The following is a 19873-nucleotide window of genomic DNA, read 5'->3' as shown; positions in this document are numbered from 1 at the left end:
AACGTGTACATGCCCATAACACAAGGCAAACAACTCATCCCACTTCTAAAACGGAAAGCCCACAGCTGGAGAGGCCCCTTGTTCCCAGGTCCACTTGGCAGCGGGTGGGCACCCGAGAGACCACCACTTGCATCACCTCACATTCCTTGCAGGCGACCCCTCAGCCTTCAAAGTCAAGCAACCTCTGGTTTCTACAATCAGCGGTCAGTTTTTCCTGTTGGATTCCCTGCAGGTGGGGGCGTGCAGTAGGCACATTTGGGGGGTCTGGCTTCTTTCTCTGACCATGGGCTTGGATTCATTCACATTGTCACCTGTGTCAGGATCTCCTTCTTTACTGAGAAGCATTTCTTCTATAATAAAATATGTTAACAATTCACCTATTAATAGTCACTGGGTTGTTTTCACCTTCTGATGCTTACCAATCCAACACCCGTGAACATTCTGTACAGGTCTTTTTGTGGATGTTTTTGTTTCTGTAGGGTAAATACCCAGGACTAGAACAACTGGATCACACGGTGGGTTATATTTCCAAGAGACTCCTAAATGGCATCCGAGGTGGCTGTACAAGTTCACACTCCTGCCAGCAATGTGTGGGACTTTGGTCGCCTAACATCCTCACCGCACTTGGTCTCATTGGTCTTTTAAATTGTAGACATTCTAATAGGTACAGAGCGCTTTCTTTCTTTCTTCCCTTTTTAATTCTAATTTGTTATATATGACAGCAGAATGCATTACAGTTCATATTATACATGTAGAGCACACTTCTTCATATCTCTGGTTGTACACAAAGTATATTCACACTATTTGTGTCTTCAAACAGGTACTTAGGGTGAAGGTGTCCATCTCATTCCACCACCTTTCCTACCCCCCTGCTGGCTCCGTTCCCCTCCAACCCCTCTGCCTTATCTAGAGTTCATCTATTCCTCCCTTGCTCCCCCTCCCAACCCCACTATGAATCAGCCTCATTAGATCAGAGAAAACATTTGGCATTTTGTGTTTTAGGATTGGCTAACTTCACTTAGCATAATATTCCCCAACTCTATCCATTTCCCACAAATGCCATGATTTTATTCTGTGCTATTCCTGAGTAATTTTCCATTGTGTATATATGCCACAGTTTCTTTATCCATTCATCAACTGAAGGGTGTCTAGGTTGGTTCCACAGTTTAATTATTGTGAATTGTGCTACTATAAATATTAATGTGGCTGTGTCCCTGTAGTATGCTGATTTTAAGTCCTTTGGATATACACCGAGGAGAGGGATAGCTGGGTCAAAATGTGATTCAATTCCCAGTTTTCCAAGGAATCTCCCTACTGCAGAGAGCTTTCTTATTGTGGGTTTATTTTACATATCCCTGATTATAAAGACGTTGATCATCTTTTCATGTACCTTTTGGCTATCTGGAGTCATGTATGTGTGAGTGTGTGTGAGCGTGTGTGTGTGCGCGCACGTGTGGTACTGAGGCTGGAACCCAGGGTCTCACACATGCTCAGCAAGCCCTCTACCATTAAGACACATCCCCAGGCCTTTTAAAATTTTATTTTGAGACTGAGTCTCACTAAGTTGCCCCGCTGGCCTTGAACTTGTGGTCCTCCTGCCTCATCTCCTTAGCATGGGGATGACAGGTGTGGAATCTCATTCAGCTTGTTCATTTTCTTATATGAGAGGGTCCATTCAAGTCTTCAAGTCTTTTGCCCATTATCTAAATGACTCAACTTTTCCTGATTGATCTTTAGGAATTCTTCACATATTTGGGTACAAGTACATTGTCACATCTGTGTGTCATGGAAATTTCCTCCCAGTCTGTGGCTTGTGCTTTTGTTTTTACAATGAAGTTTTTTAATTAGCAGAATTTTAAAATGTTGGTAGAATTTGTCATTTTTTATTTCATGATTTGTGCTTTCCACGTGTTGAATAAAGAATGCCTTCATTAGTGGTCAAAGAATAGAGAGGAGGGAGCTTTGTTCACAAACCAGCTTCTCGGCCCCAGGAAAGGGGTTATAGATCCAGGATAGGAGTAATGAGCGAGAGGGCCAGGCTGATGAGGGAGGGAAATACTCACACCTCTCCTGGGGATAGGCGGAGATCTTCCTGGAGCCGGGTCGCCTCCCCTCACTCCTCTGTGGTCTGGTGTTTCTGGACATGGTGGCTGAGGGGATGGGGTGGGGAGACAGGCAAGTCCAGGTCAAGCTGACCCTATGAAACATCTCACAAATGTCCCACAGCCCTGATGCAGGGCTGAGTAGAATCTGACCCAAGGTGAAGGCAGCCTCATGTCCACAGCAGGAGGACAGAGGCCAAGACTTTCAACCAGGTCCAGGCCCCCACGAGGCATCCAGCGACCCAAGAGAAGGGTCAGTGTTTTCAGCAAAAGCTGCCTCAGGTCCCTGAAGAGTGACCTGGACAACGCTATCACAGAAGCCACGAGTCAGAGAGTCAGAGGCGCCATCTACAGCAGAGCTGGGGGAGACCAGCCATGCCCAGCTGCGTGACCTCCAAAACCAGAGGTCAACTAAGCAGGTGAGGCAGGAAGGTTTGTTTAGGTTTTCCCTCAGTAGAAAAAAGACATTATATTCCCTCTCTCTCTCTCTCTCTCTCTCTCTCTCTCCCCCCCCCCCCCCCCGTCTCTCTCTCCCTCTCTCTCTCTCTCTTTGGGGAGGGGGAGACACTAAGGATTGCACTCAGGGGCACTTAACCACTGAGCCACATCCCCAGCTCTTTTCTGTATTTTAGACACAGGGTCTCACTGAATTGCTTAGGGCCTCACTAAGTTGCTGTGGCTGGCTTTGAACTCATGATCCCCCTGCCTCAGCCTCCTGGTCTGCTGGGATTACAGGTGTGCACCTCATGCCTGGCAACATTATTTTCTTCGTGAATTATTTGGTGCCTGCTGAAAATCAGTTTGGCACTGTGGAGCCTGATTTCCTTTCTCTTTTTCTTTCTTTTCTACTTCTATGCACTGGATGTTGAACCCAGGGGTGCTCTACCAGCCCTTTTTGTTCTTTGAGACAGGGTCTTGCTAGTTGCTCGGGCTGGCCTGGAACTTCATCCTCCTGACTCAGCCTCCCGAGTAGCTAGGTCTACAGGTGTGTGCCAGAGCAGCCAGGTTAGGTGATGGGATTCCCGAATCTGTGCTGAAATCCCCTCTGTCTGCATCTGTGACGCATCTCCCTCACAGCTATTTTGCACAACTTGCTTGCCAATCCTAACATCTGTGTTGCCCATGAATCCATAAGCTTCACAATAGGCCGTTTTTCCTCTTGACCGTGGGTCTCATTTTCTGGGTTCTTCTGTCTACTCATTCTTTATCTAAGCTAGGCATGGTAGGCAAGACTTTGCAAGAGACTCTGGATTCTGTTAACTCTTCTCAAGAGTCTCAAATTTAGTTCTAGCAGGTAATTAATATACCTCAGTTCTGCACATCACCTTGACCTTGGAATTGGTTCTAGGCTAAGTTACAGTGTTTCTGTCTGAGTTTTCCTATCATAGTGCTTAGTCCTGGAATGCGGTCTTAATTCAGAGGCAGTCCTTCTGGAGTTTCATTGAAAGGCTCGGTGTGTTTACATGTGTTAGTCAGCTTTCTGTCACTGTGACAACATACCTAACATAATCAACTCATAAGGAAGAAAGATTCATTTTGGCTCAGGGTCTCTTGGTATCACTGTTTTGGGCTCTGTGGCAAGGCAGGGCCACATGGTGGGGCTGCTTATGTGGTGATGGCCAGGAAGCAAAGAAAGAGACTGAAAGGGGTGGGGTTCCAGTATCCCCTTAGGCTCCACTTCCAAAAGGCTCCACCCGCTCCCCACAGTGCCACCGGCTGGTGACCAAGCCTTCAGTACCTGGGCCTGTGGGGGACATTTCCAAACCATAGTGCCAGACTCCTCCAGCTTGCTAGGGCCTGAATTTCTAGCGTTGTCTCCCTAGCACTAGGCATGACTGGTCTCTGGTCAGCTCTGTGAGGCCTCCAGCTGTGGCTTTCTAGCCAGCCTCGGCCCACACGTGCAGAGTTCAGTGCTCAGCCATGGATCTGGACAAGTTGGTGGCTTGGACCTCAGTCCTCCGTGGGCCCACCTGTTCCAAGATTCCCTGCTGAACTGGCAGTTGCATTTGTTGTTCCAGACCCTGACATCTAACTCCTTGGCCCAGGGAGCCTGAGCCACAGTCCCAGGACGTCTGGAAGATGGGGAAGGAAATAACTTCAAAGGTTGTGCCATGTCTGCCTCCATCCACACTGGATGACCCTGGGCCTCCCCGTGTCTGTTTTCTACACTTGGAGGCTTAGCATTGTCGTTGGCAAAGATTATTTTGAAATAGTCTCACCTGAAAAGTCCTCTGGCAACTGCTTTTTTTTTTTTTTTTTTTTTTTAACACAGAGAGAGAGAGAATTTTTTATTTATTTTTTAGTTTTCAGCAGACACAACATCTTTGTTTGTATGTGGTGCTGAGAATCGAACCTGGGCCGCACGCATGCCAGGCAAGTACGCTACCGCTTGAGCCACATCCCCAGCCCGCAACCACTTCTTTAAAACCAGTTGATTTAATAGTTAATAAATCCCGTGCTGGAGAAAATTAATTCTATTGCTAGTCAATAACTATTTGTAGCATTTCTCTTCCACAAGTACAAAGAAAATTGGTTTTCACATTCTATTTTAGATAGCACCTTATAAAAGAGATCTTTATTCAATCCAACCATAAACATGTCCTAGCCAGGAGTGGTGATGCACACTTCTAAGCACAGTGCCTGGGGAGGCCAAGGCAGGAAGACAGCAAGTTCAAGGCCAGCCTGGGCAACTAGTGAGACCCCGACTCAGAATAAAAAAAAAGGGGGGGTGCTGTTGGGAGTGTAGTTCCACGGTACAGTACCCTGGGATAAATCCCATGTTCCAAAAACAAACAAAGTTTCCTAAGCATTCATGGGTCCATAACCCTGGACAAGGCTCTCTGGGGGACAAAAAGGCAATCTTGGTCTCAGTATCAAGAAGGCTATAGAAAGCAGCTCCAGGGTGTTTGAAGGGTGGGGAGTGCTGCGCATGGGTTCAATCCCCAGCTCCCCAAAGAAAACCATGGTGTCTTAAGGGGCTGCTGGGGAACTGGTTCTATGTGCTGGACACCAGCCACCCTCAGCTATTCTCCTGGACACAATCACTCAGGGACGATATCCTCCTACCCAGGCACCTTGTTTGTGCAAAATTCCTGCCACTAGGTAGCACTCAGTGAGAGGGAAATTCAAAGCAAATAATGTCACAGATTTCAGCATGTAATGATCCCCACTCAACATTAGTAGTGACAAGTTCACACCTGTCAGGACCCTCCAGAACTGCTGCCTCAACCACAGAGGGGCGTTCGGGGGTTCTGAGTGGACCCCACGGGGAAGGGCATCTTAGGAGATTCTTCTGACTTCAGAGTGGATCCAGTGCAGATACCCAGAAGGGAGTTCAGATGGCCACGGACACTGGACTTCAAAGTGTGTCCCTCTGAAATAGGACTCAAATTTCACGATCAGATGCCCTTTCCCCTCTCTTATAAGAGTCTTAAAGGAATGCACAGTCCCCCCAAATCTGAGAATCCCTGATTTAGAACAAAAACATTTTTGATGGTGGACACAAGGAGTGAATATGTGTTTAAAAACCCCACAAGTATTTGCATCTTTATTCGTGTGCAAATTGTGCTCATAATCTATCATCATTAATTAATGTATCAAGGTACAATATCCACTTGGAGATGGGTTAATAAATATTAGGAAGTACAAATTTATGTTTCCAATAGTTTGCTAATGACTAATCAGCTCACATCACATTTGACAACCTTCTGCTGGGGCCAGTGAAGAGCATTTGCACTGCTACCTGGAGGGGAAACACATTTCTCCCGTCTTTGTCATGTTGTGTCCCTTCTCCAGGTGAGAACCCAGAGAAGATCCTATTGATGAGGAATGAGCCTTCACCACAGAGTCTGCTAGCACCTTGATCTCGAACCTCCCAGACCCAGAACCATGAAAAATAAGTTTCTGGAGTTTTAGTGGAGTGTGTGGGATTGAGTAGTCTTTGTAGCACTAGGGATTAAACTCAGCCCTTTAATTTTAATTGTGAGACAGGATCTCTTGATGTTGCCTGGGCTGGCCTTGAATTTATGATTATCCTGCTTTAGCCTTCTGAGTAACGGGGATTATAGGCATGCACCCCTATGCCTGGCAATTTCCATTGTTTACAAATTACTCAACCTAAGATATTTTGTTGCAGCATCCCAATATGACTAATAGTATGTGTTAATATTGCCATTTAGAGGTGAGAAATGATACATTTTTTGAGTTCTTTATATATCCTGGAAAGTAGTGCTGTATCTGATGTGCATGTAGTAAAGATGTTCTCCCACTCTTTGGGCTCTCTCTTCACGTCATTGATTGTTTCCTTTGCTGACAAGTAAAATGCAAATCAAAACTACTCTAAGATTTCATCTCCTCCAGTCAGAATGGCAATTATCAAGAATGCAAGCAATAATAAGTGTTGATGAGGATGTGGTGAAAAGGCACACTCATACATTGCTGGTGGGACTGCAAATTGGTGCAACCAATCTGGAAAGCAGTATGGAGATTCCTTAGAATACTTGGAATGGAACCACCATTTGACCCAGCTATTCCACTCTTTGGTCTATACCCAAAGGACTTAAAATCAGCATACTATAGTGACACAGCCACATCAATGTTTATAGCAGCTCAATTCACAATAGCTAAACTGTGGAACCAATCTAGATACCCTTCAATAGATGAATGGATAAAGAAACTGTGGTACATATACACAATGGAATATTACTCAGCAATAAAAGAGAATAAAATCATGGCATTTGCACGTAAATGGATGGAGTTAGAGAATATCATGCTAATCAAAGTAAGCTAATCCCAAAAACCAAAGACCAAATGTTCTCTCTGATTAGTGGATGCTGATCCATAATAGGAGGCAGGCATGGGAAGAATGAAGGAACTTTGGGAAAGGGAAGGGAGGGGAGGGGAGGGGACATGGGGGCAGGAAAGATGGTAGAATGAGATGGACATCACTCCTTAGGCACAGGTATGATTGTACATATGGTGCGATGCTACATCGTGTACAACCAGAGAAATGAAAACTCATGCTGAATTTCTGTACAATGAATCAAAATGCATTCTTCTGTCATATAGACATAATAAGGATAAATAAATAATTTTTTAAAAAAGGTGAGAATTGAGGGGGCTGGGGCTGTAGCTTAGTGGTGGAGCACTTGCCTAGCATCTGAGAGGCCCTGGGTTCCATCCCCAGCACCATGACGTAAATAAATGGAGCTGAGAACCAATTCTAACTTGAGAGCCATCTGGACTGGGAAAGGGTGGCCAGAGGAGAGGTCGTGATGCCTGGAGACCCCTGAGGGTCTGCAGCGTTGTGTGTGGATCCCCAGAAGGGCTCTCCGGCTGGGCAAGGGTCGGGGTCTGAGAACTCTGTGGAGTCGGGACTGCCAGACACACCTCCAAAGGCTGAGGTGCTCAGGCCCCTGTCTCTGGACAACAGCACTCTGGGGAGAGCGAGAAGGGGTGGGACTGGACTCCCTGCCCTTGTTCAGCACTAACGTTCTCACCAGGCAGCAGATGCCCAGTGAGGATGCCCAGTGAGGATGGAGAATGCGTATGACCCAGGCACGCTCTCCAAAAGTGATGAGACAATTAAAGTTAGAATAAAAAGTGACACGAAGCTCTGCTGAGGAGACGGGGGAAAGGCACATGACGGTTTGGATATGGGGTATTTCCTGAATGTTCAGAGGTGAAAAGACTAGATTGTGGACGTTGTAACCTCAGTGGATCAGTCCATTTGATGGATTCATAATTTGAATGGACTCCTGGGTGGTACTGTAGGCAGGAGGGTGTGGACATATGAAGTAGGCTACGGGGGCATGCTCTTGCGGGATTATATACCTTGTCCCAGGCAGCTTCTTTCATTGGATTCTCCTTCTCTCTTACCTTCCTGGCTGCTACACACTGAGCTGAGCAGCCTTCCTCCACCATGCCTCAGCTATGATGTGCTGCCTCACCTCCCGGACAGAGCCAGGGAGTCAGCCACCATCCACTGACACTCGGAAACTGTGAGCCCAAAAGAAACTTTTCACCCTCTAAATTGTTCTTGTTGGGCATTTTGGCCACAGCCATGAAAATCTGACTACCAGGGAAAGAAGGGGTAGGTCTTGGGGAGTCAGGGAGACTCCTTCCCAAAGGGAAAAGTTGGATCTTGGACATGGCTTTGGATAGGAGTCTCTGGATTATCCCCAAGGGGACAGCTGCCGGGTTTATCTCCTTTGAGGTCATGCCTCAGCCTCCAGCCCAGCACCTAGCATGTACCAGGTGTGGATGAAGAAGTGAACTGATGGAAGCAACCAGGCCCAGCCACCTTGAAGTTCTCCCCAAACTTCAAACACCCCAGTGGCTTTCCACCTCAAGCCTCTGCCAGTGGTTACTCATCAACTCAAGAAGACAGCTAACACACTGGGTAAGAAAGTGAGGGCTCTGTAAACCTCACCTAATCCTGCAATATATTCTTAAATCCACTTCTGTGGAGGGTGTGGACCGTGAGTTTCAAGAGCTCCATTCACTCAAGTTTCCATCAACTGCATTGAGAGCAGAGGATGCTTCCCATCCTGGACCACACAGGTGAAGAGTCAAGTCCCGGCTCACAGCGGGCCGACAGGGTAGATGGGAGCACACAGGTCGGTCGGCGAGGGTGCGGAAACACAGACATCTACACTGATTAGGAACGCGCCCCGGAGGGAGGGCTGGCCATCTGACATACTGACCCCAGAGCCTCGCTCTTGCCCGCTCTGGCGTGGACTCAAATCTCGCCTCATCATGGTGGTGAGACTCAGTCTGAACCACGTCCTGTGCCCATCCGTCTGTGCAAACCCCTCTCCGCCCCCCAGAGCCCGCCAAGCCTGCCCGCTCATCTGTACCTGGCGCCCCGGGGTCATTCCACCGGCTCCGCAGCCAAACACTTCCCCAGGGGGCTGTGCTCCTCTGCTCTGGCCTGGATCCCTGCTCCCCAGTTCCGCCCTGCGAGGTCCTGCGCCCGGGTGTCTAGGGCCCCGCGGGTCCACGACCCTGGCATCCTCAGCCCGTCCCCTACGCGGGAGTTCTTCGCGGGTCCCAGCCACCTTCAGCCCCTGTCCTCCCGCTGTCCTCGGCCCCGTCCTCCCAGCGCCCCTAGTCTCCACCGTCCCGTCCCCGGGCCTCCCCGCGGTCGCGGCCCCAGGCCTCCCGGCGTCCCCGCTGTCCCCGACCCCGGCCCCGCGTCCCCGCGTGCCGGCCCGCGCCCGCTGACGCCATGACGCCGCGGCGGAGGGAGGGGCGAGCGGCCGCGGCCGGCGAGGGGCGCGAGCGACCGGTCGGCAGCAGCTGGCGACGCGGCCGATGGACATGGGCACGCAGGGCTCGGGGCGCAGGCGGCTCCCCACCCGGGAGCGGCTGACGGCGGAGGACGACGCGCTGAACCAGATCGCGCGCGAGGTGAGCGCCGAGGCCCGTTACGCGGGCGGCCGCGGGGCCGCGGGCTGTGGGCTCCCGCGATGGCCAGTCGCCCGGGACGCGCAGCGCGGCGGCAGGACGGAGTGCGAGCTGCGCTGCTGGGACCCAGCGCCCGTCCCCGGCCCGCGACGGGCGGGTGGCACTGCCCGCCCCCAGCGCCTGGCCCTCGTTGGCCGCTGACCCGGCGGACCACAGAGCACAGCGCGGGCGCCGCCAGAGGCTGGGGTGGCCCCAGTGCCGCCGGTGGGGGGCGAGCACCCCGCTGTGCTGTGCCACCTGGGGGAGGAGGGGGTTAGGCGACCCTGGAGGCCAGTGGCGGGTTCCAGAGGCCACGTGGCCCTGCTGAAACGGTCAGTGGCCGTGTGTCCTAAGTTGCCACACAAGGTGCAGCTGGCGGATGAACTTGAGGGTGATGATGAGTCCTGGTTGTGGGTCTAGGCGCGCTGAAAGGGCTCATCAAAGTTTCCTGGGCAGTTCATTACAACCCAGATGGCCTTGGGGAAGGAACCTCAGGGAGGCAAATCAAAGGCACAGATGTCCTATAAGTGCCTTGTACTTCTTTTGCTTATTAATTAATGTAACAGATACCCACCGATGGGCACCTACCACGCGCCTGGCATCCTATCAGGAAAAGTGGGAGTTGCCTTGTTTTCTCCCCCAGGATTCAGCCTCGAGGCGGGATAATACATGTACCTGACATCGGATGGTAGCTGCGGCTTTAGAGAAGGGGGATCCAAGGGGGATCCGTTGGTTGAGGCTTAATTTTTCACTGATTGTTGACTAAACAAGTCTCTGCAGATGCAGATGCGTCGTCTGCACATACACAGCCTTCCTCACAGGTTCTCTCTCCTCTGGTGTGGTGAGAGTTATCCTACTTAGCATCATTCCCACAGGGAGGAGCTTTCCGCCATCTAGACTGTGGTGTCCAGTTGCACCAGCCAGATACTTAATGGGGATTATACAGTTTCTTAAGGTGTTTACAGTTATAAATACCTTATTTTACATTTAGGGACATGCATGTCAATCAGTGTTTGTTAAACACTGAATGAATAAAGACATGTTCTCTGTTCCTGATGGAAAAAGGCTTTCCAGAAAACTCCTGTCCATTGTTTGCAGCCTGGTCTGGATGTCTGTCCTCTGGAAGACCTCCCACTAGCTTCCCAGGACTGTCTCCCTGCCTCCACTTGGCGCCCCTCATTCTCACACCTGGTAGGCTGCCTCATTATTTGCTCACCTGTAGAAGGTGACACTCAGGCAGTCAAGGTCTTGCTTTTTATCCCAAGAGCTCAACACAGAGCCAGGCATGTGGTCAGTGCCCATCTGTGTCTGATGCATTAATTAATAAACAAAGGAAGAACCAGGCACTTGCAGGACCTTGGGCTAACTTTAGACATTTGCTAAATGTAACTTGAATACGATTCCCCTGTGAAGATGTTGTGTGTATTTGGCCATGACAGAGGTGACCCGTGAATCGTGGGCCTTGTCTTGCTACTGGTGGCTACAGAGGTAATGGGACAAAGGAATGAGAAGAATGAGAGTCCCCAACGTCTGCTGCTTATCTGCTGGTTTTTATAAAAATAGATTGAAAGGCAAGGCAGAAGAATGCTCCTGGTTGACAGCCCTGAGGTCCTGCCTTCTGTCCAGACAGATGCGGCTGGCAGTACAAAGATAGACTTGGGAGTCAGACTGGGCTTCCAGGCCACGCTGCTCTTCATGAACTGTGCGGTGCCCGGGAACGGACTTCCCCAGCCGCCTGGAGCCTGTTCTCATCTCCCAAAGAACTCCCTCCCACTTCAGGGCTATAGCAGTGGTTGCAGGCAAAGTGTCCACGGGGGAAGGCTGAGCAACCCCCACGGGCGCTCCTCTCTATAATAGCAGACGCAGATCCGCCATTGCCAGACTGAGTGGCACTCACTGAGATTGGAGGGAGCAGGTGCAACATTGTGTGTTTTCCTACTTTCCTACAACTGAATGCTGTTTCAACTGTGAAAATTTAAATCCCCATTCACAGGGCACTGAGTTCTTAAAGAGTTCTTGTGGAAGTTAACACAGTTGCCTGAAGTTCAGTACTTACTCTCTGATTCACACGTTGATTCAATAGACATGTGTCTTGGTGTCCAGATCCCTGTCCTGGGGAGCCAGGAGGTCAGGGAGGACCCTGGAAGGACCGGTTCTTGGGGGTTGCATGACAGAGGTCAGGGACTCCTAGGTGAGCTCCCCAGTCCCAGTGGGATTGGGGCTGGGGAGCTCACCTAGGGGTCCACACGTCCCAGGGTGGAGCAGAGCCTCCACAGTTAGGTGTGGTTCAAACGCTCTGTGATTTTACAGCAAACTGAGTTATTTTTGAAAGCTGAGGGTGCACTAGCAGCTAGGTCTGCAGCCTCTGGTCAGGGCGGATTCTAACAAGATGGGGGGAGGGAGGGGCGGGTCAGCTCTTGGAGAGACCAAGTGCTGCTTCTAAGGCCTGGGGAGAGGTGCTTCCACAGCACGCAGAATGGCCTCTCCTGCCACAGCTGATGTTCCGCTAGGGACTTGGGAAGTAGCCCCAATTTCTCTTTTAACATTCTGCCACTGAATAAAATGACATTGCCCTATGACACCAAGGCAACTCAGAGTGTCCTCTCAGATGAAGCATGCCCTCCTCCACACCAAAGCAGCACCTCATGCAGGCTGCGCTGGTGACTGGCTGTGGACACCTCACCCACGTGTGGAGTCCATGATTCCCTCTGTGGCCCGCGTGAGCAGTCCCTTCCATGCTTAGCAGGCAGGCCTCTGGCCCATAACTGTGCTTGGAACCTCTTGTCTGTAACTGTGTCCTTCGGGCACAGGTTGCCTTGGTGGGTGCACTGGTGCCCTGCTTGGGTCCCCTGTACTGTACTGGCCTCTCTGGACTCCCTGGCCTGGGAGTTTGGGATGATCAGGGCTGTGGCCCACCCTCCCTTTGGTGGAGAAGTGCTGTGACCACATGGACGCTGCTTTGTGGAGGAAGCAGCCCCGGTGCCCCTAGAGCAGCCTGAGCACCCGTCGGGAGAAACCTGGCTGAGTTTGTTGTGGGCCTGGGCAGCTGAGAACAACCAACTGGTGCCAACATGGTGGTGCACACCTATATCCTAGAAACTGGGGGTCAGGGTGTGTGCTGAGGCAGGAGGATCGCAAGTTCAAGGCCAGCCTGAGAAACTTACTGAGAGCCCTGGATTCAGTGTCCAGTACCAAGAAAAATGAAATTTACAATTTGATATTTATTAGCTTACTTCCTAAATAGGTAATTCGTGTGGGTCAAATATCAAAAGAGTGTGAAAGTCACACTTGGCAAGCCTGCTGCCACCTCCTACCCACACCACTTTCACTGTGGGTTCTGCTGTTCTTTAAGCAAATGCCAACAAATTATAACCTTTCTCACACAAAGGACAGCTGGCTATTTTTATTTTTCGCACATTGCTCTTTTCAATTAACAGTACATACTGGAAACCAGTTGAAAGAATACATAGAAATCTGTCATTCTTTGGCAAATTACTTTTAATCTATAACTCTATACACAGCCATGCTGTCAATCAAGCAGGAGGGTAGAATAAAACATTTGTAGACATGCAAATACTTAGAAAAGGCATTCTCCCTCAGAAAGCTGCGAAGGACAGATTCCGGCAAGATAAGATAGCAATCCAAGAAACAAGACCATATCCGGTTCACAAAACAGGACTCCAACCAAAATAGGGGGCAACGGGAATTCTCAGAATGGTGGCAACAAGAGAGCAGGGCTAGTAACCCCGAGCCCAGCCTTGGTCTACAGGACCGAGGTCTGTGAGAGACTTCTAGAAGAAACGAGGTGGACTCAACACATGACCTGATTTGTTTGCTCTTGTAGAAATAGTACTGTGAAGGGTTCTGCTGAAAAGTGCACAAAGAATTAGACGTGACAGCGATTGAAAAACAAGGAAGACGTAACTCCAGGAAAAGCAGATTGTGTGAGGGAGGGAGGGCCCCCCGGCTCTGCAGACAGCACCTTTACCTGGTCTGCAACACCTCGCCGCTGGCACCTCCCCAACCTGCCTGCCGTGTGCCCGTCATTGTTTTGAGGTCTTTTCAGGAAACATCTCATTTGTGAGGAGTGTACTCATAAATCTCCCCACCATCCTTATGGGGAAACCGAGGCACAAGTGGTTAGACAGTCTCTTAGGTCATGAAATAAGGGACAGAATTAGGACTGGAGCTGCTCAACCAGCCTGCCGTGCTGCCAGGGGACATGTTATCTAACCCTAAATGACAGTGTGGCTGTAATGTAGCGGTGAAAGCAAAGGAAAGCAGGAGAGGGCTGGCCCAGGCCTGTGCAAACGGGCTCGTCCTTCCTCCAGCGGGAAGCCAGCACACAGCATCCAAAACGGATAAACCTGCAGGTGCCACACATGCGTGTTATTTATACAAGTGCAGAAGATGAGCAGGTCCTTCAGGGTCTTGTGGCTCCTGAGGGATTTGGCTTTCACTCGGTGAAATGAGAAGCCGCTGGAGAGTTTAAGCAGAGAGGTGACATGAGCTGACTCGATCACACACATTTGAAAAGGACCACCCAGGTGTGGTCCAGAGAGTGACCTGAGAACATGGGGCAAAGGTAAAAACATTATTTTGATGAAACAAAATTAGGTTTTTAAAGAAGAAAGAAGGGAAAGGAAGATGGGAGCCATAGTAAGGCAAAGAATATGAGACTCTCATGAAATGATATGCCCGATGGCTCACGGGTCAGCTGGGGACAACAGTCCCGGGGACGGGGACAAGTCGGCCTGACTGCAGAACCTCACCTGGAGCTGGGTCTCGGCAGAGCCAAGGAACCGATACAGGACCCCGGGTGACTCACCAGCACCTCTCAGTGACTGGATGACCCAGGAGAAGCCCTTGGTGTCTCCAAGCCTCTTCCCCTATGTCAACAGAGTCCAGCACTTCTGAGAGCACCCAGCACCTAGCACCCTGTGGACCTTAGGAGCAGCCTCTGCCCCTGCTGCTTTCCTTTCTTGCCCCACACCTTTACATGGTTCACAGGAACCTAGAATCCAGGTCTCCCGATTTCCATCACACCACACAGACCCCTCAGTCCTCCATATACAAATCCCAAGCCTAAGCACTGAGCTCAGAGTGGGAGGGGGAGACAGCTGGAGTGATAGAAATAGCTGTGGGGTGGGGCCCCCGGCTCCAGAGCCCAGCAGGCTGTCCACAGCTGAGATTCTGACTGTCTCCAATTGGAAGCATCTTCCAGAAATCACATAAACAGCCCAAGGTCACAGGCACAGGGACAGTGTCTGGTCACATCCCAGTGACTCACAGGTGATCCAAGGTGCCTGTCATAAGGATCTGCCAAGCAAGGGTCCTCGTTACCCAGTGGCAGCTGTGAGAACCTGAGGGCAGGACAGCCCTTCATGCTGGACACTCAGTGCCCCTAGAGACTTTCCACCTCGCTCCCCAGGGACCATAGCTAATGGTGACACTGGGTGGCACCATCCAGCCCAAGTCTAGTGAGAGTTTAGTCTTGTTTAACATTTTTATTTTATTTTGAGACAGGGTCTACTTTGGGTCTCCAGAACCTGTTAGGATCCCTTTTCTCATGTTCTGGATTTTCCCCTGCCCCATCTCCTGAGTTCATTCAATCCGGAAACTTGTGTCCTCAGATTCTGGGGGATTTTCTTGATTTTTCCCGCCCTACCATTTTTCTCTGTTCTGTCTTACAGGAGCTCCTATGGAGTTGAACCGCCTTCTGACTCTTATTTTCTAAGGGTGATTAGACTCTATGGGAGATCATTCAACTATTTTTTCACCCCTTCTACTAAGTTTACCTGGTGTACATTTACTTTCCAGAATATTCTCCCTGTCTCCCCTCCCAATCCCCTCCCCCATCTCCTCCCCTCCCCCTCCCCTGCCACTCCCTCTCCCCTCCCCCTCCCCCTTCCCCTCCCCTCCCCCTTCCCCTCCCCTCCCTCTCCCCTTCCCCTCCCCCTCCCTTCCCCTCCCTCTCCCCTCCCCTTCCCCTCCCTCTCCCCCTCCCCTTCCTCTCCCCTCCCCCTCCCCTCCCCTCCCCTCCCCCTCCCCCTCCCTCTCCCCCTCCCCCTCCCCTCCCTCTCCCCTTCCCCTCCCTCTCCCCCTCCCTTCCCTCTCTCTCTCCCCTCCCTCTCCCCTTCCCCTCCCCCTCCCTTCCCCTCCCTCTCCCCCTCCTTTCCCCTCCCCCTCCCTCTCCCCTCCCCTCCCCCTCCCTCTCCCCTCCCTCTCCGCCTCCCCCTCCCCTCCCTCTCCCCTTCCCCTCCCTCTCCCCTCCCCCTCCCTCTCCCTCTCCCTCTCCCCCTCCCCTCCCCCTTCCCCTCCCCTCCCCTCCCTCTCCCCTTCCCCTCCCCCTCCCTTCCCCTCCCTCTCCCCCTCCTTTCCCCTCCCCCTCCCTCTCCCCTCCCCTCCCCCTCCCTCTCCCCTCCCTCTCCCCCTCCCCCTCCCCTCCCTCTCCCCTTCCCCTCCCTCTCCCCTTCCCCTCCCTCTCCCCTTCCCCTCCCTCTCCCCCTCCCCTCCCTCTCCCTCTCCCTTCCCTCTCCCCCTCCCCCTCCCCTCCCCCTCCCTCTCCCTCTCTCTCTCCCCCTCCTCTCCCTCTCCCCCTCCCCTCCCTCTCCCCCTCCCCTCCCTCTCCCTCTCCTCCTCCCCTCCCCCTCCCCTCCCCCTCCCCTCCCCTCCCCTCCCCCTCTCTCTCAACCTCCCTCTCCCTCTCCCCCTCCCCTCCCTCTCCCCCTCCCCCTCCCTCTCCCCTCCTCCTCCCCTCCCCCTCCTCTCCTCCTCCCCTCCCCCTCCCCCTCCCTTGCTCAGTGGCAGTCATTTTTGTCCCTTTTCTGTAGCACCCTTTCTTAATCTTTCTCTATTCCCTCTCAGGACCCTCCTCATCACTGGGGGGACATTCAGTTGGTGTTCTGGGTTTTCTTCTGTTTCTACATTTGGTCCGCTGCTTCCCATTTCTTCTTTTCCTTTCTGTTTTGGACTCTGTCTTTCATCCTGGAGCCTGGCCCACTGCATGGTGACCCTTGCCTGTCCCCTCACAGCTACCAGTAAGACACAGCGATGTAAGCAAACGCCAGGAGGGGATGTCGCTGTGAGAGAGGACACCACACAGGGCACAGCGGCACCTGACCCTGGGTGGCTCCTCAGGGCAGCACACAGCTGGCTCTGAGCCCAAGCCTCCTGGCCTTCAAGGCCAGTGCCTTGACCACCACGGCAGCATCAGAGGAAATGTTGCTTCCGCTTATCACACTTTCTCCAGCCTGATCCTGTAGACAGAGCTCTGTTCCTACTAAGGGGTGCTGGGGAGTGGGCAGACAGTTGGAAGTTACGAGGTGCATGCTGGGGAAGCACCTGCTAGCCGCTGGTGCCCACGGGGCCCAAGTCAGGGCCACTGACTGGGTCCTTTATGGAGGGTGGAATAAAGTGCCACATCAGTTGAGCCGCAGAGAAAGCTGTGAGATATAAGGTTTTCAGAGCTTCAGGCATTGAGAGGAATCAGTCCACTTTTTTGCTTGGACAGTGCTCGAGACCTGAGATAGACTCTTCCTAGAACAAATGCCTGGAGGGTTGGGTAGGCAGAATGTGATAGGGCCTGGCCGGGTCCACTCTGGGATCAGCAGGAGTGTGGGAGCCAGCGGTGTCCGGTGTCCCTCTGGTGTATTACCTCACACTGTTCCCACCCACTCCTTGGCAGGGAGCACAAGAGCAGCCGTGATCCTGTTTGACAGCTCCTGCAGACGTGGCCGCTCCTTGTGCTCTACCCCCGCCGCTGCCCACTCGCTCCTTTGTCCTTGACATCTTTCATTTTCATGATTCACCTTCTTTAATGGCATCTCTCAGGCGTCCGGGAAAGCCTGGGGTCTCAGGCCGGTCTCCTAGGTGGCACTCCACAGACTGAACAGCTAGCATGACCCCCCTCTGGGTGCCCCAGGATCCTGCCCCCAGTTGCCTGGGGCCCGCATCTCGCCCACCCAGAGCAGTGCAGTCTAGGGACTCACCTCTGCTCTCTGCAGGGAACTGTAGGGGCCACCACCCCTGCATCACCAGGGGGTACTCAAAAGTGGTTAAGTCCAGTGGCAGGACTGCATTTTCAATTATCTCTCCTTTAAACCAATTTAAACTTGAGTCGCTGCTTATGGCCAAGGCCACCAGGTTGCATGGTGAAGCTCTGGAGCAATGGCTTTTCTCTGTGGAAATGTGTTGTAACAGAGGTATGTTCTATAATTTGGAATCTTCATTGAGTCCCATGGGGCCATCTCTCTCGTGACTGAGTGTAGAAGAGTGATGTGGTGACACCGTAGTCAGGGCTGACCTGTGCAGGCTGGACCCAGGCTGGAGCTGTGGAAGGAGCATGGTCAGCCCTTCTACCTCAGCGGTGTGGCCACGGGCAGGTACCCTGCAAGTATCCTCCTTGCCTGTGAAGGAGGAATGGTTTCCAGGGTGGTAAGGCAATGAGGTAGGACATGCCATGTGGCACTGCATGTGGCTCAGGTGCTCATACTAGCAGGAAGTGGCAGTGCTTTGTGGCTGGTCAGGGTGTACCCCAGGATCCAGGGCCAGGGCCAGGGTGAAACTCTTCCTTTTTAAGGGAAGGGCTGGAACAGGGGTGAGAGAGGTGAGGGGAAAGGAGTGGGGGATACCAGGAAGGCTCCTCCCTCTGTGAGAGGAACGTGCAGAGGGCCTGGGGCTGCCTGAATGAGCTTGGCATCCCGGTTGTCTTGGCGGAGTTTAGAATAGGGATCATTCTTGACAACGAGACAGGAAGGACCCTCTGCGTTCAGCATGATTTCTGCTTCTTGGTCCTGAACCTGAGAGTCAGCAGTGAGATGCCACCAGAAATTTCCAGGTGCTCGGTTTCCAGGCGCCCGTGGGTGCCCACTGTTAGGTTGGCCTCCTGGAGAGAATGGGCCACTGCGATCCAGCTTGTCCTGCACCGTTTATCTTTGGGCTTATCTGACCTCTTAGAAGCTACTCAATCACCTGCCTATTTTTAACCTGTGCCCAGAGCCAGCCAGAGTGCTTGCTGCAGGAGTCGAGATGGGGTGATGAGCCTGGTCTTCCAACTCTTGGGTTTCTGAGGGGTTTTTCTCTTACTTTGGCTGTAGGTCAGGTTTCCCAACCTGGGCACTATTGATATTTGTGGCCAGATAGTTTTCTGTTAGGGGGGGCCTGCCCTGTGCTTTGTGGGAAATTCTCATCCTCCTTGTTTCTGCCCTGGTGATGCCAGTAACTCCCCCCCCACCACCACCACTGTGACAATATAAGATGTTTCTGGACATCGTCCAGTGCCCCTGGGTTTTCCTCTCACCCTGCCAGGTTTGTACCTGGAGCTCTGAACCTCTGGCCTCAGCCACAGGAGCCTAGACTCTCTGCTTCCACTCTTGGGGTGGCTGTGACTCTTCCAGGAGGGGCAGGAAGCACTGACCAGACAGTCAGTGGGCTTCCCCACTCACCCCTCTTGGAAATGGGTACACAGGGACCCTCACTGCACATCGCTGGTGGAGCAGTTGTGGAAACCAATGGCAGACTCAGGAAATCGTGGTAATAAGTGCAAGCCTGATACACACTTGACTGCATTTGAGAAGGGTGCTGGGTGGACGGCAGGGTGGGGCTGCTATAACAAGATGCTACAGACTGGGTGGTTGCAACAGACTCTTCCTGCTCAGTTCCAGGGCTGAAGTCCAGGGTCAGGGAGGATTCAGTGTGCACCCTTGGTCTGCATCATCTGCTCACTGGAGGTCCAGGTGTGGCTGCAGGAAACACGCCCACTTCAGTCCCACCTGTGAGGGTGGGCTGTAGATCAACCCCAGGGTCCCCTGAGAAGGGCACGGATAGTTTACAAAAAAAAAAAAAAAAAAATGGTAACGGGCTGTTTCCACAGGTTAAAACTGTCCCACATCTCCTACTAAAGGCAGTCGCTGAGCTCCTTAATCAGAGGCTGGATCACTGCATGCAGTTGCCTGGGGCACACGTCTCGCCCACCCAGAGCCGACCCAGCCAGCCGAGGAGCCCAGAGCCTCATCCTGGCTCCCAGCCCTCTGTAGGGCAGGAAGGAAGATGGCCACATAAGGCTCAGGGAACCTACCTCTGCGGCTTCTACTTGCTTCTGGTTTTCTGTGTGGTTTACCAGGGAAAATGCACACATGATATTCTTCTCTCTAAATGAAAATTTGGCATTAATGTTCCTTTTGGTTCAAGGCTTGTTTTAAAAACAATTTTTTTTTTAGTTGCAGATGGACACAATACCTTTATTTTTTATCTATTCACATGTGGTGCTGAGGATGGAACCCAGTGCCTCCCATGCACTAGGCGGGCGGGCACTCTACTGCTGA

The 19873-nt window shown here is 52.0% G+C and overlaps 1 protein-coding gene across 16 annotated transcripts in view; it reads left to right on the top strand.

Moving 5' to 3' along the window:
• The first annotated feature begins 9372 nt into the window (after window positions 1–9372).
• Window positions 9373–19873, top strand: part of Lrrfip1 (LRR binding FLII interacting protein 1) — a 129902-nt gene continuing 119401 nt past the window's right edge. For all 16 annotated transcript variants that reach the window (XM_076865545.2, XM_076865548.2, XM_076865544.2 and 13 more), the window contains exon 1: window positions 9373–9512. In XM_076865545.2, coding sequence (XP_076721660.1) covers window positions 9417–9512 — 96 coding nt within the window. In that variant the 5' untranslated portion in view covers window positions 9373–9416. The remainder of the gene's footprint in view (window positions 9513–19873) is intronic.

The sequence above is a fragment of the Callospermophilus lateralis genome, chromosome 9 (assembly GCF_048772815.1).
Source record: "Callospermophilus lateralis isolate mCalLat2 chromosome 9, mCalLat2.hap1, whole genome shotgun sequence".
Lineage (NCBI taxonomy): Eukaryota > Metazoa > Chordata > Mammalia > Rodentia > Sciuridae > Callospermophilus > Callospermophilus lateralis.
This window is presented reverse-complemented; position numbering and strand designations above follow the sequence as displayed.